Raw genomic sequence first — 23,834 nt, 5'->3', positions numbered from 1 at the left:
CACCCCGCTGCCTTGATTGAGATCCTGTGACTATGGAAGGCATTATGGTACAGTGAACACAGTGTCATCAATTGCAAAACAGTTGGAGATGACTGATGCTGTAAGTCATGTGCTTTAAAGTAGGGTTATGCTAAAATAAATTTTTTTAGCTTTAGACAAAGTCATAATGATATTGCCTCATCAGAAATATACAAAGTGTTACTTTGACTGATTCACGCATGTTTGAAAAATCCTTGAATTTTTCCTGGCAACCATTCAGGAGTGCCTTAAAGCTTGTGTCACCTATTTACCAAAGACTCTGACTTGGAGCTACAGCCCCATGGAGCACTGCTCACCTGCGCCTCCGCTACTCTCAGCTCCTCCAGACCAGCGGCAGCAGCCGTTAGCAAACATCTGGTGGAACTGTGGATCTGCTGAGCTCATTGTGCAAACTGCAATGCTCCTGAGAATAGCTGTAAGCAACATCAGTGAATGTCACAGAGAACTATTGTTGTGATGCTGGAGAGGGTATAAGGTTCTTGAAGAGACAGAGGCCAATTTCAAGGTATCAGATCTATGAGGCAAACTCTAGTTTCTAGTTATTTTTTATACATACTGCATGTTCATAACAACAGAAGGTAACATAGTTACTTGACTGAGCTATAAAATGGCATTATGTGCTTGGAAAATACATAATGCCCCCTCTTTAAGGTTCTCTCTATGTGTTCATAGATAGTATTGTACATTCCTTAATTGTAATTTACGCTTAGTTGAGCAAGTGTTGCTCTCCTATCATTTCTGACCAGTCTACCTCTTCTACTCTGATCCCTGACATCAAGAAGCTTTTTTCATTCACACAACTTCAGATTATTGGATTTCTTATTTATGAAGAGAAAAATTTACTTTATTCAGCCAAGAGAAAATTCTGTAAAGGGATGAGTCTATTGAAAAAAATGTTAGTAGAAACAGAGACAGTTTAGAAACACAAAGAGCAACCCACTGATTACAGGGCAAACTCCTTCTGTCGCCCCAGAAATATTCTATACATCCACACTGTAACAATCTGGCTGCAATATTGAATTAATTGCAATTGCAATTAGTGAATTAATTTGAGTGTTTTGGGTCAACCTTTGACTTGAGCAGAGGAGTTTTTGTTCACAAACTCCAGCTTCTTTTGATGAAGAAAGAGCCAGAGAAAAGAGGGGAGCTCTCAGTTTACAGCTCAGTATATGTTCCTGTAATCATGACAGAGAAAGAAAGATCATCACCAAAAGAATGATGTCCCTGATATCCTGTTGGTCTGGTCACCTGTCCAGGGCCCTCTTCTCCAATGGCAACTGGAGATCAGTATCAGTCCGTCGTATCCCTAAGTGGTGGGTTTTGACGTACGAGTGGGAGACAAATATAGAAACATTAGCCATTACCAAAAATGTTCCTAATAAGGTGGGTTTTTAAAGAGAGATGTACATTACATGTTTAAAGTTAGAGAATTTAGAATGCCATAAAACAGGGGGCTCAAAAAACGGAGATCTCCATTTGTTTGTTAACAGGACACGCTATCTGTAGTGCAAGATCTGTACATTGAGTACAAGACCTCATTATTGGAAGGTTACATACCAGGTCATGTAGCCATGTGTACTATATATTAGGATAAGGCCATTTGAAGCTTTTAAGTTGGACTTTAAGATTTTGAAATGATCAAATAAGCCCAAGGAGGAGGCACTCTGAGTAAGAAGAGATGTGCTTGTAACTTTTTTTGTCATGGCAACAGCAAGAAATGCTGAAAGCTGATAAGGTTTCTTTATATGTTTTTAAATCAAGCACTTAGATATATATGTTGTTATTATTAGTCAGATGTTGATTAGGATTGACTATATATGGTGCAAAACTGTTGAGGCGTCCTTAATTCCCCAAATAGTTTTGCTCTGAGCAATCGGATCTTTTGTATTCCCTTAAAATGGATCCAAACAAAAGTGAAGTTAACTTAATGACAACAAGAAGGCATGTATTCATACGTCTACAGTAGTGAAGTCAACTTATTTATTCTCGTATTTCTGGAGAAAAGGTTAGAAATTGCCTTCTTCCAAAGGAGACTCATTTGCACAGACATCCACAAGCTGCTGAAAGCAAAGACTTTAAGACAGGAAACGTGAGACACATGAGGCAGTGAGGCTACATGCTCTGGTAAAAACATTAGAACATCAGTAAATCCTCACATAGTTCATTACTGTTTCACGCTCTTGCATATATTAGATCTTTAAAATACACCTTTCTTCAATGCTAGTGTTTTTTTTTTTTGTACCTTAAAGCGATGTATGCTGGGATGTACCATGCCGGTTGCCTAGGGCAACAACTGTTTCAAACCCAATACCTCATTTTTAAAAGAGTTGATATTACAATTATAACTTTTCTTAAATTTCAACAGCAACCTAAGCCCTGACTTTTTAAATTTGTTGGATTTTAGAAAGAAGATTCGTATGCAGCTATCTGAAACCAGAGGTGATGCCTCTGGTTAGAGGTGATGCCACCTCTAACCAAAGCCCTAATCACATCTTAGACAGTAAATGCAGCAACCTAGCAAATGCTCCCAATTCACTTTTGTCTTTGAAGCATTTCAGTGACTGTAATTTCCACATGGCTGCTGACAGAAGGGGAAGACGGGTGGTGGTCCCGTCTAAGGTTCCTCTCAGAAAACCCACCCTCCTCACTCTGCAGCTTCATTAATTTAATATAAAGTTACTGATTTACTGAGCTCTTTCACCTTAGGAACATGCCTAGAACTGCAGGCGTTGCTCACCTTCAGCTCAGTGTCCTCTGCTCAAAAGCCTTAAACAAATTTACCAGATTCTGTCAGAGATTTGTTGTGTGTCTGCTAGTTGAAGGTATATACATTTATGAAAGGGTTAATAGCTTAGATTACCGCTGAACCTGCAGAATTAGTGGCTGATGGTGAACGGTTGTGATAAAGATACTGCACAACTTGAACTAAAAGAAGCTCTGGCTCAACGGAGGTAAAACAAATAGCGGCCTAAAGTTGATCTTTATTCTTTTTAATTATAACAAAATTGTAGATGTGTGCATCAAATAAATCAATCTTTAAGTTGGACAAATAACCATAGAAATGAAGTAATTATGTATTATTTATTTACACATATATATGTATAATTCCAATTTTATTCAACACATAGCAAATTATTGAATAACTTCTAGGACTTTTTCTAAAGTGGAAAACAAAAACTTTTGCCCAGCAAGGCTGTCAACTGGCCTGTACATCCATACTCTATTTTTTTGGTAAGAATAAAAAAATATTTATTTGTTGAATAAAATGATTTCTAGGAACTATAAGAGACGTAAAGAAATGCCTACTATGATTGGTAATGTCCCTTCTCCAACACACCTGAATCAAATAAACAGTTTGCTGCCAGGCCTCTGCAGCGCTGAGGGACTGTTCAAGCATTTGATAGAATCATATTAGCTCTAGAGGACAGGCTTTGACTTTAAGAGGTGTGTATGTTTCCGTAATATAACCTCAGATCATAGCTTTTTAGGTTTTTTAAACTAAAAATGGCTGTATTTTAAAATTTAGGCCTCACTTTCCAAATGGATTTATGTTCTTCTGCATGTTTGCTCCCTATCATCAATTTTTCAGTCACCATTCATACATTTCCGGTGCAATAAAAACTTCAAAAAGACATCCGGAGGTGGGATGAAAGACAAGCCGAACGTTTGAATCCCTGTCAATAAATTGGATTTGAAGTGCTAAATTACGTGCCGCTCGGAAATAAATCGCTGATAAGCATAATCTGCCGTTCCAAATTTCGAGCTTTTGGTCTCTGACTCGCCCCCATGCATATGTGTTACAGCTGCCGGTGTATCCTATGTTCTCCAGCCGCGGAGACCTTAAATCCCCTCAGGCTTTGTGTTGGCTCTGAGGGTTAACAGCTTGTTAAGCAGTGCCCAGTTGGCTGTCGCACGATGAGAACATCTGGTTTTCGATACCCCATGCTTCTCAAAGTATTTACTTTGGCATGAGGAAGGGTGCCAAAATGTTTCAAAGTATATTGTCCACTGTGAAGTAGAGTATCTTTCCAGAGGAAAAATATAGGAAAGAAACACAAACGGGAATCGATGGAAAATCATCATACTCTATAGCTACTTGTGAAATTTCTTTCTTACGTCAAAAACGTGTTGGTACGTGCTACATGAAACCAAGTCTGAACTTACTATGAAAACTGGGGGATGTTTGTTGTTACAAAATAATAATAATAATAATAATAATAATAAAAAAAACAAGTGATATAAAAAAACGTCACCAGTGTGGACGATCTGAGGAGACCTCCGAGCCAGCTGTTTGCATAACGCGTCCACTCGGCTGCTCTGTGTCAGTGGGTTTGTGGTGTGACTCCAGCAGCTTGGTGTCAGGCCAAAGGCAGCAGCGGACTGTGTGGTTCACACCGGCGGCCCCCGCCTGAGGTTTATTTATCTAGGCATTGAAGCCGGTACACAGGAAACCCGGCAAGATTCCGACCTAGCATTCAAAACTGCTGATATTACCGAGAATATTACACTTCTCTGGGACATTAGGAGCTTTAAATGGGAACTGGAGAAACCTTCAGCTTCAGAGTTGGTATACACTTTTGCTTTCTGCTCTTGAAAGTCGACATTTTCCAAATTAAGAATGGCTGCACTTAAAAGTCATACAGATCTCTGCTCTCCATATCCTCTGATGCACAGTCTGAAGGGTCCTGCTGATTTGTATTTATTTCTCGCACACACCTGTTTGTTCCTGAGCAACTATTTTCAGTCAGCCTTTATGTCTTTCTGGGCAAGCGCAGCTTCAGAGAGATGTTTGGAGATACGATGAAAGACAAAGAAACATGTGAACCCGTCACACAACAGGAAATGGGGAATGATGGGTTTGTTTCAATATTTACATAAAAAGTTTGCATTGGAATTTATTTCAAAGAAAGCTTTCGTGAAGCAGAACCGTTGGTCTCTGGTCGTGGCAATCAAGGTGTGATGTGCTTGTGGTGAAATGACAAAAAGTGGAAAACAACTGACAGTCGCATAAATTGTGGTTTGGGCTTGTTTTTGACAATGCCTGCGATCACAAAACTCTCAGTTTTGTGCTTGAATTTACAAATGCGTGCAAAGAAAGAAACAGCAGAAGCAGATATTTAACTGGCTGTGTGTTTGGACAGCTTATTTACTCTCCTAAACATTCACTATGTGAGGAATGCAGCCAATTTCCCCATTTCTGTCCATGAGCCATTTTCCTTCAAGGAATACAGCTGCCTTGTAATCATGATCTGCATTTATAATGCCAACAGCTGCACAGAGAAACAAATTTTATCTGCTGATAAACAAAGAAAAGCAGAGTTTTGGCATTATGAGACCTTTAAATGACATTAAGATTCAGAAATGTTGCCATTAGGTGTTTGCAATTATTTAAATATATTTTAATACTTGTTCATCAATTCAGTTGCTCCAGACTTCCTGATTCTAATAAATACATTTGCCGTGGTCATACTGACAGACACAGAGAAGGACTCTAAGCCTAGTTTTCCAATGGCATGCTAAAAATAGATTTGTTCAGAAAGTAAAAAAAAAAAATTAGATACGCTTAAAAGTAAGACGGATCTTACAGAACAAAAAATAAATGCATGCAGTGCAATTAGAATTACATTTTTCTTATTTGCATAGTACTGACTGTAAGTGTTTCACCAAATGCTTACACCTTCCCTACCACATCCTCTTTCCGACTCTGACTTGGATGAATGTGACAGCATCATATTATAGATCATATTATATATCATTTAGTTACATGTAAACTATGTTAAAACAATTTGCAGTGCTTCCTGCCTCAGTTGGTAACATCAGGAGGACATTTTGCAAGACCATACGTGAAAAGAGGAAGTTGAACTCGCAAGGTGAAAACAAACCCTGATTCGCTGTCACGGTTGGCAAAAGAGACACAGCTGAGTCTCTCGTCTGTTATTAGATCTCATCTGTTATTCTTTGTAGATTAATTGGCGACATGTGTCCAACTTTTGCTGAGTACTTCTTCACCTCATGGCTTAGATTTTTGCCGAGTTTCCCTTCGCAAGAGGAAGAAAAGGTCTAACATGATTCGAGGGGGGATTGGACTGAGAATGTAAGTGGGGATGTTTAGCGTGACGCCAGGAGATTCAATAAACCAACAGTGTGTGGAGTAGAGAAACAGAGATAAAAGCAGTGGGAAGTCTGTGGTGTTCTCAGCTTCACTGTGCAACACAAACTGAGAGAAAACTGTTTAACTCTCCTCTTAATTTCCTCAGATATAGATCACTGGGGCTCACTAAGCACAAGCCTCATTAAATCCCGATTCAGTTTGTTTTCTTTGTCTGTCTGTTTTGGCTTTGAGATGTTATTTGAAATATTTTTGGCTGTATCTTGTAGAATGCTACTAACAGTCAGCTGAAAAAAACAACAACAACTTGAGGCAATTAGAAATTGGAGAGTGAAGCTTAAAATGTTTTGTACCATCATAAAATTAAAATAAAAATCTCAATTTCTGAAAATGTAAAAGGCAGATTATGTCATTATCATTGATAGGATGTAAAGATTTAGAAAAAGATTGATGTAAAATCTTTATTTTTTCTGGTATTTTATATGTCCACAGTTGCGGTCAGGGAAGGCAGTGAAGCCCTCACCTGTAATCCTGACAAGTAAAATAGCTACATGGGAAGTGAAACAGATGGGTTTTGTTGGTAATATCAAAGTTTTTATGGTAAAATTCGCTGAGTTTAAGCATTGCCTGTTCAAATACATGAAAGAAGTCCAGTAGGACACAGTGCTTCACCACTGGTGGCGCTGTGCCAAACATATATGAAGCAGGCAGTTGGCGCATGCCCATTGCTGCCTCTATTGTTATTGCCAGTACAATTATTTAAATATGCACGTTCTATGTATTCTGAAGTGTCACAATCTATTAAGTATATTTAATGAATGTGAGTGAAATATTTAGTCTAACAGGCCATGAATGCATAATGAAAATGCGCAGGGGACTGCAGTTCCGTCTCTCCCCGATAGACGGCAGTGCTGTGTCCCATTTGCACAACAGACAGCAGGTACTCTTCTTCTGCGCATTGAAAAGAATGAAAGCGATTAAAAAAATAATGGTTCAAGGTCTCTCTCCTCCTAATAATCCCTTATCTGCCATATTTCTAAAAATGACAGGAAAATGAGAGACGGGGAAATTTGTGGAGAAGGATAGGTAGATGAACTTCATATAAAAATCACGATAAGGTACGACTTCCAATTTTAATGACGAAAGAGAGCGGTCAGCCTAGGATTTGGCAGATAAATAATGTCTTCCAACCTTATTGAACTTAAGAAATGTAGGGAAGAGAATTGGGGAGGAATAAATTCCTCCACAGTGATGTAAGAGACAAAGTCATGCAGAAAATGTCTGTCAACTTGATGTAGCAAAAGTTTGTTCTAAGAACTGGATGTACTTCATTGACATTAAATCTATTTTCTCTCTTTTTCAAGGGTTCCATGACTGCTTCAATATTGACACAAAAAAGCCTAGAATCATCAAAGGTCCAAAGCAAACCCAATTTGGATACACTATTCAGCAACATGTTGCTGCAGGAGGAGAAAAATGGTAAGGGACTTAAGCAATTTATACAGCGCTTCTAAAAATACAAGGGGCAGATGTTTCTTCCTGCATGCTTACGGTTGTGTCATGATACCTTTCAGTTTAAAACTCTTTGAGTTTGCTAATGCTTTGTCATGAAAATTGATTCATTGTCTTTTTTTTTTTTTGCATATTCATCAAACATTCAAGTCAACATTCCTATAAATAAGCAAAAATGTTTATTTGTTTTATTAAAAAGCTTCATATTGCTTACAATATACACTTTATTGAGGCCTGGATTTTAATAATCTGATTCCAGTGATTAAAAAGTATATTTTCGGGTGCTGGGATGCATATTTCTAGCCTTTGGTAAGCAATAGGAATCCACCTGGATGGCTTGATTCAAACTTTGAACTCTTTTGTGCCGATTTATGTCCTAGTTTTTTTTGTCGTAGTGAATTTACATTAAGGGTTTGATGGATACGATTCAGAGATCAAGTACATTATGACTGTGAAGCAGATGCTGACAAGCTGTAGTGCTGAAATACTGTCTGACCTGGCAGCAGGACAGCTGGATGTCTCGTTTCTTTTCCTTCCCTGGAAAGATGGTGATCTACTGTACCTCTCCTGGGCAGCGCAAAGCTTCCTCCCGTTAACCTGAAATTGCGAAACAAACTGTAGCCTTGACCTGAATTCCTTGCATCCATCATATTACCTCATAACCGATGCTGATTCCTGTTGCACACTATTATTAGGTCCACTGGCTCCATGTGGTGGCCAAAATTAGATTCTGGCATTCCCAGAGTCTGTTGGCAAGGATTGTGCTGGCTTTTTGAGAAGTTTAAACTTCCATCATGTCTTTTATTATTATTTTTTTTAGTTTGACTTTTCAAAAGCTTCTGCGTTCAAAAGGTTTGGATACAGTTTTATGAAAGACAAACGTCACAGTTGTACCAATAACATTACAGGAAACTGCACAGCTTGTTTTTTTTTTATTTTTGTCATTTTTAAACTATTTAAATTGTATTTTATTTCTTTTATCTCCACCCTACTGCCTCATTATTACCTGTTAAATTCTGTATATCTTAATACTTGATTCTAAACTAATACCTAAAAAGTAACTCAACCTCTTAGTACAACTCCTGTGTAGCCAAAAAGAACAAAATGACACCTCAAGCTCAGTCAGGTTGGATGGAAAGAGTCTGTGTAGCTCAGTTTTCAATTCTCAAATTGATTTAAATCTGGACTTTGACTAAGCCATTCTAAGAAGTAAAGGTGCTCCAATCTAAACCCTTTCATTATGTCTGTGGCTGCATATTTAAGGTGCTGTGGAGGTTTCCAGCTGTGCAATGAATCACTCTGTCTATGATGTTCAAAGCTTCGTATGACGTTTCATAACTTTGTAGCTTTTTATCGCTGACCTGTCTGATTTGTTCTTTGGTGTAAAAATTGAAATATATTAAAATAAAAGGGACTGAATGCTGTGAGCTTTGATTTTTTTTTCTTTTTTAGTGGGAAGTTTTGAGAACTATGTTTCATTTTTCTTCCACTACATAATTATAGAGTACTTTGTAGTACAGCATCACTGTACGTAAAATACGGCGATGCTGTGGTTGTAACATGGAAAACTTAATGGAATATGAAAACCTTTGCGAGGCACAGTACATATTTATATTTCTTTTCCCCCAGCTACTTTTTCCAGCAGTTGGACAAATGGGAAAGGTTTCATTGATGCAAAGAATGAAATGGTGTCCTGCAGCAAATTACCTCAGCAACTGTTTGACAAGGTCATATCCAGCTTTTCCAATGCAACGTAAATATTCCTTAGTACCAACTCCAATTAATCAATTATCCAAACAGACTTCGTTTTCTTACTTAATTAAGCTACTGTAACAATAACACTCTGAAACAAACAACTGAGAAATGCCATTTTTATTACTTAGATAAGTTTTTTATTACGTCTACACTTGTAGTTGTAAATTCCATGTTTAACTTATTCTCCCATGCTAAAAAACTTTGAGTGTCCCTCTTGGCAAGATTTCCGTTCTCCTTGACCTCTGAGCAGCCTGAAATATGAGGCCTGAGTTGTTTTATGCAAGGGAGCGTGTGAAAAGTGTGAGAATACCATGTTCATCTAAAGAAGAACATGGTATTCTGTCGGTTCTGAGGAATTACAACTCCAGATTACAACACTGATGGGATGGGGCGCTTATGAGCTAACAGTCTTCACAGATAGTAAATTGTTTTGGGGCATGAAAGAGCTCTTTGCTTTTTTTTTCTTTTTTTTCCCAAGTCTGCTGGAGCTTAACGTTGAAGGTAGAGTTAGGATTCTAGTGGTTATTCAGTTTGTGATTATGGAGGCACGGTAGTTTTTGCTGCCCCAGACAGTCTGAGAGAGGGGGGGGGGAATTGTGCGAGCTGCCAGTTCAATTTGAACAACACAGAAATGAAACTTTTTTCTTTTTTTTTTTAAACTAAACTGTGCATACCAGAAGTGAGAAGGGCCTGATGAGGCTGACGTATGTGGAATGAAGGACACCAGAGACGCAGCCGGAACTGAGGTAAATGTCTGAGAATGAAGTGGAAACATTCCTTTACTGGAAGAATAGCTCTGTACAGTCTGTCCACACAGCATATATATCGATGGAAATATATTGTTGATACCTTTTATATACATGAGCACCTCTGTTAGCTGCTCATACAATGAATAGGTGAATATCTCTATCACCCCCCGGATCCCCAACAAAAAAAATAAAAGGCAAAGAAGAAGATTAATGTGGTTAAGTCTACAGATTTTGGTGTTTGTTTCTAGTCAAGTGTTTTTCCGGTTCTAACCAACAGAAATCTACAGCGCTGAGCATCCTGTTTGTGTTACACTTTGGCCAGTCTGTTTCTCAAGTTGGTGGCGCTGTCACCCTGTAGATTTGAAAACGGAGGTCTGTCGTACAGACCGACAGCTGCACGCTCGCTCATGCAAGACAGTGTTTGTTTACTCATCTGAGGGCGACGGTTCTCAGCTGGAGAACCCTAAAAAAAGTCTTTCTTCATATAAAGAGACTTTGAATCCTTTGATAAAAGAAAACCCAGAAGTGATGGTGAAACGCCAACACCTTTTGGCATGAGTGGTAATGATGTATAAACAACCTTTAAAGTAAATTCATCTTTTATGGCAGCAGCAGAATCCCAGACTTGGTGTCTCAGAAAAATCTAACCTTTTTTTGCCAGGGAAAAATTCCATAGTAAGACAGAAATGTTAACACAATTACCAGTGGGGAAAAGACTGATGTCCACAACTCCATAATCTTATAATGCTTAATAGTTAAATTAATTTAAAAATAAATCTAATTTCATAAGTTGAAATTTTTCTGTTATATAAACAGACATGAAATGTGAATTTTGTTTCTGATGTTTAAGGTAAAGTTTTTATACTGTAATGAAACGTGATATAAAGATTACATGTTCGGTCTATTAGTTTTTATGCTGATTGTACTGCTAAGATGACAATGTATAATACATTGTCATAATACATGACAATGTATTATACATTGTCATCTTAGCAGTACAATCAGCATAAAAACTAATAGACCGAACAACACATTTAATACCAACCCATGTTGGCTTCTAACAAATCTGTACATTAAGGGCTCATTAAAGATCTTCTCCAGATTAGAGTTGAAATACCAAGACTTGAATTGGATCAAATATCTGATTTTGATAGTCAGCTGGCTTAGTGACAGCTGTTGCATTATCTTACAGGTTATGCAGTTGTTTTTTATTAATTTGGCTCCTAACTAACCATAAATCATCCCATCGTCACATCCTCACCTTTTTAATGTTCAAACTCATGTGAAGTTGCTCCCACATCAATCGAGCTTTGAGATGAATCACAATTACTACTATTAACGACGTTGGCTGAGAGGGTCTATGCTAAACAGTTTTACACTCAACTTTTCCAGAGCTGTTGGCATCTTGAAAACACTTGTGTTTTTAGATACAAGCAGATTCCCAGCTGGGAATTCGGCTCTGTTAATGGTTTATTACGACTTGAACCCAAAGAAGGGCAGACATGTTGTTGAGTTCAAAGAGGTCTTAGATAGTGGGAAAGTAGAGTTGGAATTTTCATCAATTTCTCTGAAATAGGAAATTATTTTCCAGGCAAGGCCGTCATTGGCATTTTACTTTTTTTTTTTTTTTTAGCAGATCAAAATTTAGCTGAAATTTAATCAAATTGTTTACATCAAAAAGTTGTCACTTTCAAGGTTCACGATGAAGGAACTATAGTCATCAATGAGCCGTTCCCTACATATCTACACTAAACTTTAGTCTTTTAAGCACTTTGCCAATGCAGACTCTCTCCTCTGAGAGCTGAGAATAGGCCTCCAGATAAGCTGATGGGAAATTTAAACCTGCATATTTAAGCCCTGCGCCACAGAAGCCTCCCACTCAGCATTCCACTGTTTATTTTTCTACAGTCGTACTCAGCTGAGACCTGACCTCTGCTCATTAGCTGCACATCACTGAGAACTGCAGGGAGTCTATGAAGTCGTTTGCCACTGGTCTCAGATTGTGTCTCCTTTATTTGAACTTGTTTGCTGGACTGGGCTAGGATTTTTTTTTTTTTCTTCCTTATGCCATCTTAACAAAGTTTTTAAAAACCGTTTTAAAAACCATGCATTTCTGAATGCCTTTGGAGTAGAGCTGAAGAAAAACAAAAGGCCAAAAGAGATATTATGTAAGGATTCTTTGTAAAAGTGGACTTCCTCTGTGCACTTGCTCTGGCACTTTCACAAAACACTTTCTAGTTATCGGATATATTTTCATTCCTGATTTGAAGTAAAAAAAAAAAGCATTATCTATGTTCATGAGTTGAAAGCTTCATATGTGATCTTTCTGACTCAGTAGTAAATGTATGTAATCTCCAGAAAGATGTCATGATTCTCTGACTACAGCATTTCAATATGGGGTAATATATAGGCTGCAGGGTGGTATTGTGCTCAGCATTGTAACCACACGCTTGACGTCGCATTCCAGCTCGTTTTCCCACCGAATGTGATTTTCATTAACCTTCTGTTTTTCTCTCATTGTGCGACTTTTCACTGTCTGGTCCAAAATGGAGCTCTTTGGGTAAATGGAGCATGATGATGATGGTGTCCTTTTTCTACTGCAACACTATCAAACTTTAAATTTATTTCATCCAGACAGACCTCAGTGGAAAACCTCTTAATAAATCCCATTTTTTAGGATATTGCAGTTGTATTTTCTGTTTTGGAACACGAACGGTTCAATATATTCAACCATTTTAAATCCTTAAGACGGGATTTAGCAATTGTTTACCCTCTTTAGAACTCCTTACAACTCCAAGGTGATGGCTAAAATCTAAATCAACTTGTCATTTAATCCACGCATTTAAAACTTTTTATAGGGGTTAGCTCATTTTATTAATAACAAACTGGTGGGTGAAATAAACGTGGAGGGTGCTGTAAATCCCAGGTTCAAGAAAGGTTTTCTAACACTATGATGCCAAATCCGTTAAATTACTGAAATGAGTTTTAAGGTTTTGAAGCAAGAGACATGAACTAGAGAGAATTTTTTGGTATTTTTAGAAAAAAGAGGAAGAAGGCACAAATCTATAAGTACAGCTGGGAGCACATTTTAGGATGCAAGATGATCGGGAATATAGTGTTATTGAACTGATGTCTGTGCAGGAAAAGTTGCGAATTAATAACGAGGTGGTTACAGAAGTAATACAAGCAGGTTCATTAGTTTAAATGGACAAATCAAACTGAGCTGTCTTCCTGATCTCAGATCATCCTTAGTGGTGCCATCCAAGGCCGTCTGTAAAGATTTTCCTCTGTGTTTCATGGAAACGGTTTGAAAATTTTCCCCAGATATAAATTTTTTTTGTATGCTGATTGTGCCAAAAATAAAAGAAAAGCACTTAATAAGGTAAATAATGCTCTTTTAGTGGGACCCATACATATACGTGCCAGTCGTATTCATCAATTGGAAAAAATGGTGCAATGCTTTTTTCAATGGCTGCTCTTCTGATGAGCCTGTAATTATATGACCAGAAATGTTTATCCTAAGGAAAAAATAAAAAACCTGAAGGTCTCTTTGGTGACAACAGTTTACAGTAACCAGTATTTGCCTTTAACTGCATCATCATGAGTCTTATTTTCCCATGAATGTCTATCCATTGCTCTTGGGCATTCTGGACAAACAAAATAAATGTCTTTTTAAAAAAAGAATAACGTCCCCATTACAATTCACTTGATTTATAAGACAATATTAGCAAAAAAAGCCCACTTATCTTGTTAATGTAGATGGATAGAATGTTATGGGAGAGCGTGACATCAGGCAGAAGCCCTTGTTTGGAGCAGGGATGTGGTTTCACAGCGTATACGTCTCCTCTCCAAGTCTGAAAAACATTACCACATTAATGGCAGCTTGGGTTTGGGGATGGCACTTCCTCAAACCCAAAAAATCCTGTGTTCCCTGGTAACCACGGTTCGAAATGCTCGTGCATTTACTTTGGGTTAGGCTACGTGTTAGATGGCCATTTTTGCCATTTTGATAAAATCTTAATTGTGTCCACAAAATGATCCGATTTAACTAAACGGCAGCAATCCCCTCCACTTTTCTTCCCCCCCCCCATTGAGGTTGATCTGTCCCGAACTGAACCGAAGACACATAAGAGACACCAACGAGTGCGGTAATAATCATGATATTAATAGCAATAAAAATATGAGCACTGTTGGATCCATAATCGTGAGATGATTTCCAGATTCTGAGAGACTTTAAAAATTTTCCACAGGAACAATAACACTCGCGTTTGCTACCATATGAGTCACTCTTTGATGTCCAGTGATGGACGGTTTGAACATTTCCCCTTTTCTTTTGTTGTTGCTGCAATATGTTAGATCATAACCGGTAAAAAAGAAATTAAAAAAATAATCCACTAAAGAGTCTGCTTCTGTTACTGTTTGAAGAGAAAGACCATCCAAATGCAACAGCCTGTAATAGTTCTCAGTCATTCTTTCCATGGCGAGCTTTCTCAGGCAATCACCGGGTCTTTACAGAAAACGGCCTGCAAACCAGAAATTCGAGCCAGATACCACCTTACTTTCTTTTATCTATTAGATAATCAAGAGGATTTGTTAGCTACAATAAAACACTTTTAGAGGAGCGAGAGGCCTCAGATTTTTGCAGATGTTTTCAGCAGTTGGAACTGTAAAAATGGAGTGGAATAATCTGCTAATGCATAGGAAAATCCACCGCTTATAACTCTCATTACGCACAGGGAGCCTTATCCAGTGTCCTACACTTTGCTGCAGCCTAAACAGAACACTCAGGTTTCCAATGAATACATTAAGCAACATTCACCGTTCCCTGTGTGATCCGGTCGAGCTCCTCTCCAGAGTATTTCAGGTTGTAAAAATGCGTCTTGCATGGAAAATGTCCTACTGTTAAGTACCTCGGCGCTGGGGCCCCTGCTGAGAAACCTCAGACCAGCTTCTTTAAACATTCCTTGATGTCTAAGTGACAAAACGGCTACACAGTAGCACTCTGCAAATGTCTTAAAACCTTTAGGTAGCGCTGTAGGATGATCTAATCTTAGATTTAGTTGCAATTTACAGCAACAGTTTAGCATTTCTTGTCTTACAAGCTGTATCCTTTTGGGCTTTTGTTGCCTGTTCATTGTGTTAACCGTTGGCTTGACTTGAACTCAAAACTGTACAATATACAAAAGTTTTATCCTTTTATTGTTTGCTTTTGCCTTCACAGCGCTGAATTTAACCATATTTTCCTATCTGTACACACTTTTTCTAAGAAATGAATGAGTTTGATCTGCGGATCTGACAGTAGTTGTTAGACTTTGACCTCATCAAAGTCTGGCTGTGGTCTGCTTTTCCCATAAGGTGGTGTCAAATGTCTTTCCTGTACAGTGCCACTGAACTCAATGTTATTCCATGTCTGCTACATTCCCTGCGATTTTTATTTTAAACATCTGCGTTAAAAACATACCTGATCTGTGTCAGATACTTGATACATTTATGAAAACCGAGTGCGATGTAATATTTCAATTTGTTAGGCTTGTGCCTGTGATGTAGCTGGGAACGTAAAAACGTTGGAAGTAAAGTTCTGGTTTGGTTGTAGTCAGTTCTGTTCATGTAATTCCCTTCACCATAGGGGGCTCAGTTTTGACACAGTTATTAATGCTAGATTCTAATGATATAATTTTTATCTTTCCTAAAATTTTACACAACCTTTTTCAAATATGTATGTGATGTGTCTTTAATGCCAAACTAAATACGGCAAGAAATTATGGCACATAATGACATACATAGAATTAAAAACATCTGAACATCCAAGGATCATAATCCTATTGTTAGGTTTTTAAGTCATATCTATTTACAAATTAAACAGGATAATTTATTGTGAAGGCTCTGTGTGAGTGAGATTTTTTTAACCCTCTTGTGGTTTTAAGAGGCAGGGTCGGGCGCTTTTACAAAGTTTTCTTTGTGTGGTTTCGGGAACTGACGGTCTGACTGGACAAACGCCTTCCTGCTTTCCCGCTATCTGACGCTGACGTCTCTCTCAGTGTCGTGTTGAGAGCGCAGGCTGCTTAAAAAACTGCTGGTGGAGGCTACTTTATACTGTCTGAGATGATAAATAAGTAAGATGTGCAAAGTTTAATTTTGCGAATGAGCTATAAGCTTAATGAATTAGTTATAACATCAAAAGACGTGAAACCCTCAGAACTTCAGCAGTCTAACCAAAGGCGACTGTCGGTACTGAAAAAAGTAAGTGAAACACAATTTTAGTGAGGAACAAAGAAATCTTTTGTTTTTAAAAGCATTTGGTCTTCATGCCCTAAATTTGCTCTGAAGTTGACTCATGTTCATTGTAACATTAGGTCAGTTAAACGTTATAGGAGACATTCATGAGAGGACCCTGACCTCACACAATGCTGTCAAGTCCAGTCAGAGACTGACTCTCGACAAGAAGTGTTTTCATGTGCAAACACATGAAACGGTCCGAAGAGAATGCCCAGCTCTTAGGACTGCTCACTGAGGACTTCAGACATCTGCGGCGGGCGGGCTTGGTGGTCTGTAGTGTCAAAATTCCTCTGATTTCATTTATTGATCTAAGAGCCTGCATGAGGCTAAGTGTTATTTTCTCAGACATTCCAGTGTCTCGTCACAACACTGGCTGGAAGTTCAGGTACCTTACAAAAAACAAGCTAAATATACAAGCAGATACACAATTACCACTGAACAGACATAACATCATAGGTACCAAGAGACGACATGAATAATACTGATCATATCTTCATTATGGCACCTGTTAGTATTAGAATATATTACACAACTAAATAACTTAACCGTCAAGGTTTATGTGAAAAAAAGCAGAAAAGTCAGGGAAGATTAAGAATTTTAGTAAAGCTGATCAAGGCTAAATTGTGATAGCTCAGGTCTAAAGATCTCCAGAAAAACGGTAGGTCTGATGGGGTGTTCCTGGTCAATATGTATGAAAAGCAGTGAACCGGTGACAGGGTCATGGGCAGCTAAGGGTCATTGATTCATGTGGTTGTCTCATGAGAGGTTGTCTCATGTGGTCAGATGTTAATTTGACATGTACCATCTCCCACTAAGGCATACAAAACAAAAAGTTTGGTTTGAGGAGCAAAACAATCAGCTCAAAGTTTTGAGTTTAGCTCCAAATTCTCTCTCAAATTGTCTCCTTGTCAGACAAACATGTCCGACTCAAAGGCACATGTTTTGATTTGTATGGATTGTCCATGTCTGGCACGATCAGTATAGAAGCATGAGATGACTTCTATACTGTCATAAGGCGATGCCTGATCTGTGTATATTCAGTCATTTCATATAAAACCATTTACATCTGTTGCCAAAACACTTTTTAAGTACAGACGGAAATATTTTGTAGACACTCATGCTAACCAGGGAAAAATGACTTACCACAGAGGATCATATGATTTCATTCTCATCAGTCTAGATTTATTTGAGGAATAATAAAGACAAAAATCTTAGTTTTATAAAAATGTTCTTGACTACTGTGGGAAATAATGGTAAAGCACTCTCTCTCATGTGCAGATAGACGTGCGTGTCTAACACACATATCTTCCTAATGTTCTTTATAGAATTTTTCAAAGAAGTTCATTTTGTTTAGATAAGTAGAAACTACTGGCTGCACTAAGTGGCTTCTGGGTGTGACTGTGGAAGAGTTCTTCAATATGAGACTTTTGCTGGCCAGAGTAAATAAACAAAGTAACTTCCTTAGAAAAATAGAGGTTTAAAATCTTCAGAGTCGACCCAGGTGCTTAGTGTGGGTCATTGAATTTAATAGTTGGTCATATTCCCTCAGAGAGTTGGTTATAGTTCAGACATTGTGCTCAGTGAAAGAGAGAACAGGGGAAGTTGTGTACTGTTTACGAACTCTAAGGAGCACCTGAACGCTTTTTGCAGAGCAGTTGCACATTTCTAACGTATGAATTCTCTGTGTTTTCAGGTTATTAGTGGGTGCGCCGTATGAAATGACTGGGTCTCACCAAACAGGGGATGTATATAAATGCGCGCTGAGCAAGAGAACCAATGGCAACAGCTGCTCAAAGCTCAATTTAGGTAAAGTATAGCAGCTCATCACCAGAGTTTCACATGATAGACTACATGTCTTAATTTCAATTCAAAGAAATTAAAGCATTCTGAACTGTCTCTTTAAAACCAAGATAAACTACAATTTAGCCTGCTGTTATTTAGCAAAACCCACTGTTTTCTAACTTTGAGCTGGAGTAAAATTAAGATGGGTTTAGTGTCTTACCCAAATACAAGTTTGCACTTCAGAGGAAATGTAGCCACCAGCACTGGTTCTTGGGTCATATTCATCCACTAAAGCACACTTGATACATTTTCATTTACCTTTTAAAGAATAAAAAATTGCATCATGTAACTTTTATAAAAATAAATGTTTTTCACATATTTGTTGAAACTGTCACTATGACGTGACAGTATAGTATGAGACAGATAATCAGTGCAAAATTCAAGCTCCCCTGCTGTGTCCCAGTGCTCCCAGTGCTAATTAGAAACAACCAATGAGAGCCAGGAGAAGGGTCTTAGCCCTCTCCTTTTCTCCCGGTAATGGTAAGTTGTTTCTCCACCATTAGCACATTCAGCAGCGTGCATATGAGCATGATTGACAACACTAACACCCTCCTCCTGGCTCTGATTGGCTGTTTTTGACTGGGAGTGGTGCATTTCTGCAGATGGCAATAGTAGCTCAGGGAGTAGGAGGAGGAGATCTTTTCACAGATTATGTGTCTCATAATGTCTGGACATAATGGTAGTTTTAACAAAATATTTAAAACATTTTTTTTTTCATAAAATGTACATACTGCTGATTAAAGTAGCCACCAAAAACAGCCCATGCACCGTAAAGGGCGGCACCGTCAGTCACCTGTTTCTGAATGAATTGTACAGAAATGAATTTTGTTGTGCTTCTGTACAATAACAATTAAAGCATTTTGATTTTCATAATACTTGTATCACAATTTGACAGTCTAAGTCCAAAACAAATATATCCATCAATGGTATGTGTGATCCTAGTCATAATAAACCGTGAAACAGGAGTCTGGGTGCCATGCCAGTCATTCCACTTTTTAATGGTTCTTGTACACTTCCATGTGTGCATTTCACCACACTGCAGCTTTTACTGCATGCCCTCTTCATACCAGTCGCACATGTGACGTTGGTTGGATAATCACTTGCAGTTTAGTGGCATAAACGTTGAGATCTGAAGATGCGGACACTGCTCTGCCTGGCCAGACAGCAATAACAAACCGCAGTCCCACATGGTGGAGCCTCTGTTTGTTCTCTGTAGGACTGTGCATGCATGGATCTGTGCATCTGAGATCCTCTCCGTCAAATTCCTTTTCCTTCAAGGAAAGATATCGCTGACCAACGTATCAGAACGAAAGGACAAGATGAGGCTGGGAATGACGCTCGTGTCTAACCCTAAAGACAACAGCTTCGTGGTGAGTGGGACTGTAAACGAAGCCATTCTTCCTTGAAACTTATTTATTTATTTATTTATTTATTTATTTATTGAGATGGCAATTGACAAAAAGAAGAAAAAAAAGGCCAAGCCCACAAGATTGTATTTTGATTATACGGTTCCACTGCTGAGTTTCTTCTTACAGAATGCACTTAGTTGTTGCTTGTATAAACTTTTTCTTTTACATTTCAGGCTTGCGGGCCGTTATGGTCGTATGAGTGTGGCAGCTCCTACTACAGCACTGGACTGTGCTCAAAAGTCAATGCAAGCTTCAAGTTTTCCAGGACGATTATCCCTGCCTTTCAGAGTAAGCTTTAAAATATATTTCGTGCTTGACCAAGATCCACCGATGGCTCTAAATCACAGCAGGGGGATTATATTTGCACACATGAACATATGTTTCTTTCTTTATATATTCAGGATGTGAAACCTTTATGGACATAGTGATTGTTCTTGATGGCTCCAACTCCATCTATCCCTGGTATGAAGTGCAGGATTTTCTCATTAACATTCTCCAGAAGTTCCACGTCGGACCAGGTCAAATTCAGGTGGGCATAATCAGAAAACAACGTTAGAGTGCAGATACTATAGAAGAGGAAACCCAGAGTGAATTAAATCAAATGTCTGTGTTTTTAAATCCTCCGGTGTTGCGAAAAAGTATTTACCAGATTTAAACAGTTTTTGATTTTTTTTTTTAGATGATCAAACTAATTTCGGGATCTGACAAAAGTAAGCTGAGTTTATGAAAATGCAGCTGTCAAACGAAGGTTACAATTATTAAGGGATAAAAAGCTATCCAAACCAACCTGGCCCTTGAGAACGAGTAATTGCCTCCTAGACCTCAGAACAGATTTTGCCACTTTTGCGGCATCAAGTTTAGACGATCATTACTGGCGCTGTGTCCTTTACGTCATCGAGGAGCAGTTCTCAAAGGAACACCTTTCGTTGTACAGTTTAGGATGTGAAGCTCTAATATGGCAAATGGAATTAAATGTAGAAATATGCCACTCTAGGATCTGTTTATGAGTAATTCAAATGTGGATTTGCTGGTGTGTTTGCTCACAAGCGCATTGCCAAATATTTTAAGATTTTCTACAAGAAACCAGAATTTGTGGTTTCATCAACTGCAGCAAGTTGCCTCTGTCCTGACGCAGCACAGCAGCTCCAGACTCTACCACACCAACATATCGTTTGACTGAAGGAGTCATGTTTATTGTTCCGAAGGACCGGGTTTGGTTTTACACCAGATTTAATGCACGCCTTGCAAATGTTACCCTGTTGTCTTGACGTTCCGCAGAATATTTTCCCAAAAGTCTTGATGCTTTTTGGGAAAATGTGAGATGGATGTTTGTGTTTCTTGTTGCTCAGCAGTGTGTTTCGTCTTGGAGCTGTCACACTGATGACTTTCTGTGACCTGTAAGATTATAATCTTACTGCGACATCCTGGATCAGTCTTTAATCCACTCTTGATGTGCTCTATGTTTTTGGATTTTTTATGTTTTTTTCCACAGTGCTCATCATTGTGGTTTTTTGGTGTCCAAAAACCTTACGAATGGCTTTGTAACCCTTCATAGGTTAATAGATGTTTGACATTTCTGATCTATTTTTAGGTATTTTCTGGTGAATGAGGTATGGCTTTTTGCGATCTTTTAACCTAACTCACTGATTGCAGTAAGCTTTTGGAGGCTTAATAATTACCTAGTAACTTGAATTAAGTTTTTTGAAAAATGTGGTAAATCACAATTAAATCATGAAGAATGAGACATTAACTTTTTTGGTTTGGATATATATTTTTTTCCTCTTTAAATGTTTTAATTTTAAACAGTGATACGTTTTTTTATTATGAAAACAACAATTTATCTTAATCTGATTTTAACATTTTTAGGCTAATCCCACATTAGTTTGAAGAGAAGCAAAAACTGAAAAACTCAGATCAATCTTATTTTCAGCTATGTCAACCAGACTGAGACTTCCTCCATATTTTACTCGTTGCTTATTTTTTCCAGGTTGGAGTCGTCCAGTATGGCGAGAAGGTGGTTCACGAATTTAAACTCAGTGACTACAAATCAGTGGAGGAGGTGGTAAAAAGGGCACGCAGCATCGATCAGCGCGGCGGAGAGGAGACCAACACGGCTCTCGGCATCAGCACAGCGCGGTACAGCACCTCTCCGCACATCAATCTTTTTAGCTAGCTCTTTCTGTGTGACTGAAAGCAAACATTTATCTTCTCGCAGCTCACAAGCCTTCAAGCAAGGAGGTCGACGTGGCGCTAAGAAGGTAATGATTGTCATCACTGATGGAGAGTCACACGACAGCCCAGATCTCCAGCAGGCCATCGAAGACAGCGAGAAGGATGGCATCACTCGCTATGCCATTGCTGTGAGTCTGCTACAGCAATTATTTGCATGGTTTATTTGGCATGCACCATTTTCTTGGCTAAGATCACTTGTAATACCATTCAGAGCCCTCTCCAAATCCCAAGCAATAATCGTATGGAAATATAGTTGAAAGGTGTAAATGATCCTTCCCAGACCACATTGCTCAGTGGCTTGTGCTAGTGCTGGTGGGGCTAATATTTTTTTTACTGTTCTGTCACCGTCTGAGTAAAAAACAATAAAGTCAATTGGCTGAATATCTGCTGGAAACAGTGACATTAACTGGCACTTGCACAGGTAACCCATTTGAAGTACTATAAACTCTGTGGTTAACAGTGTACCTCAGCAAAAAGTGTTTCTTCTGGAGTTAGAGCTTATGATTGATGCTACCTCCGGCTTATATATGTGTATGTCTTAAATATGTTTTTTGTATTCTCTTTTCTGTTTTTTTATACATTTCTATGCTTTGTTATATCATTGCTTAACCCTCCTGTGATCTTAGCAGAACGCTCAGGAGAAGCGTGGCCAATGTCATGATAGGGGGAGTAGATCCGTCAGACCATCAATTCCCAAAACTACACAAAAAAATTTAAAATTGGGTTGCCTAAATGACCCCATCTCATAAGACCACAGGAGGGTTAATAAATAAAAACGTTGGAATTTGTGTCGTGTCTTTTGTGTTCTCTCATTGAGGTCAGATGCAAATCATTTTAGACCATGTTAAACTCTTTGGGTCAAAGCCATTTTTTATCAACGTCTGTAAAAAGAAAAAGTCAGAAACCTTGAACGAGCCTCAACCGTGACATCTTGTCAAATCTTAACCTTCGCAGGTACTTGGCTACTACAACCGCAGAGGAATAAATCCAGAGACCTTCCTTAATGAAATCAAGTACATCGCCAGCGACCCCGATGACAAGCACTTCTTTAATGTGACAGACGAGTCGGCTCTGAAAGATATCGTTGACGCTCTCGGGGAGCGGATCTTCAGCCTCGAAGGTTGGTAAAAGATTCATTTTAAATGACAACTTTGAGTTTAAGTTTGCTGCAGGTAATGTTCAAGAAAAAAAAAACTCTTAATAAGCAAATAACTTCAAAGAAAAATTGAGTATTAGTGTTTTTTTTAACTTGTGCAGAATGATAACTGTTTAAATATGCAGCTGACAACAGATGTTTACATTTAATTAGACCGAAAGCTTTCTGATTTAGAGTATTTAGGAAGACCAAAATCACTTCTTCTATTTGCTAAATGTCAGAGAGAAAAAAAAAATGATTTTTGTGCTTGCGTTAAATTCTGAGCAGGATGCTAAACAATGTGCTGCTTTTAGAAAGCACTTTTGCTCTAAAGTGAAGTTTCTGTGGCAGCAGAGCTTCAGGACACTTCTTGTTTACACAGGAACCAGTAAGAACGGGACGGCGTTTGGCCTCCAGATGTCTCAGGCAGGTTTTTCCGCACACAACGTGGAGGTGAGTCTGACTGATGCTACCCCGCTGTCTCATGCCATCTGTCAGTGTGTGAAACAACACAAATTTGTCTCAATTTCAGCCGCTTTTTAACCCCCACCCCACAACGGGTCATTTATCACTCGGCCCCAGATGTTAAAGTTCACACTGATTCAAGAGGAACACACACACAGACAGACAGACTTTTTCCATTCCAACTATGCTGTGATGAGAAATAAGATGCTTCGCATCCCCAAGGGAAACATACTGGTAAAGGATTATAACTGGATTGAGACAGTTTTACCGCAGAATGACTCGCTCGTCTTGAAATTTCCTAGAAGTTTTCG

At 38.5% G+C, this 23,834-nt stretch overlaps 1 protein-coding gene and 1 long non-coding RNA gene across 6 annotated transcripts in view; one reads left to right on the top strand and one right to left on the bottom strand.

Moving 5' to 3' along the window:
- Positions 1–23,834, top strand: part of itga11a (integrin, alpha 11a) — a 57,134-nt gene that overhangs the window by 2,816 nt on the left and 30,484 nt on the right. Inside the window, exons 1-11 of one of the 5 annotated variants that reach the window (XM_008404667.2) lie at positions 5,986–6,133; positions 7,513–7,627; positions 10,093–10,161; positions 18,134–18,246; positions 19,561–19,652; positions 19,865–19,979; positions 20,093–20,220; positions 21,679–21,827; positions 21,907–22,051; positions 22,878–23,043; positions 23,441–23,511. In XM_008404667.2, coding sequence (XP_008402889.1) covers positions 18,159–18,246; positions 19,561–19,652; positions 19,865–19,979; positions 20,093–20,220; positions 21,679–21,827; positions 21,907–22,051; positions 22,878–23,043; positions 23,441–23,511 — 954 coding nt within the window. In that variant the 5' untranslated portion in view covers positions 5,986–6,133; positions 7,513–7,627; positions 10,093–10,161; positions 18,134–18,158. Of the gene's footprint in view, positions 1–5,985; positions 6,134–7,189; positions 7,267–7,512; positions 7,628–10,092; positions 10,162–18,133; positions 18,247–19,560; positions 19,653–19,864; positions 19,980–20,092; positions 20,221–21,678; positions 21,828–21,906; positions 22,052–22,877; positions 23,044–23,440; positions 23,512–23,834 lie in introns of those variants that run through there. The other 4 variants (XM_008404665.2, XM_008404666.2, XM_008404664.2 and 1 more) reach the window with 4 other exon arrangements.
- On the bottom strand, positions 351–4,333 carry LOC103462123 (uncharacterized). The gene is made up of 3 exons (XR_533273.1): positions 4,293–4,333; positions 1,248–1,345; positions 351–452 (listed from the first exon to the last, which is right to left on the bottom strand). It is a non-coding gene; the product is annotated as an uncharacterized LOC103462123 (long non-coding RNA).

Source organism: Poecilia reticulata, linkage group LG3 (assembly GCF_000633615.1).
Source record: "Poecilia reticulata strain Guanapo linkage group LG3, Guppy_female_1.0+MT, whole genome shotgun sequence".
NCBI classification, from domain to species: domain Eukaryota; kingdom Metazoa; phylum Chordata; class Actinopteri; order Cyprinodontiformes; family Poeciliidae; genus Poecilia; species Poecilia reticulata.
This window is presented reverse-complemented; position numbering and strand designations above follow the sequence as displayed.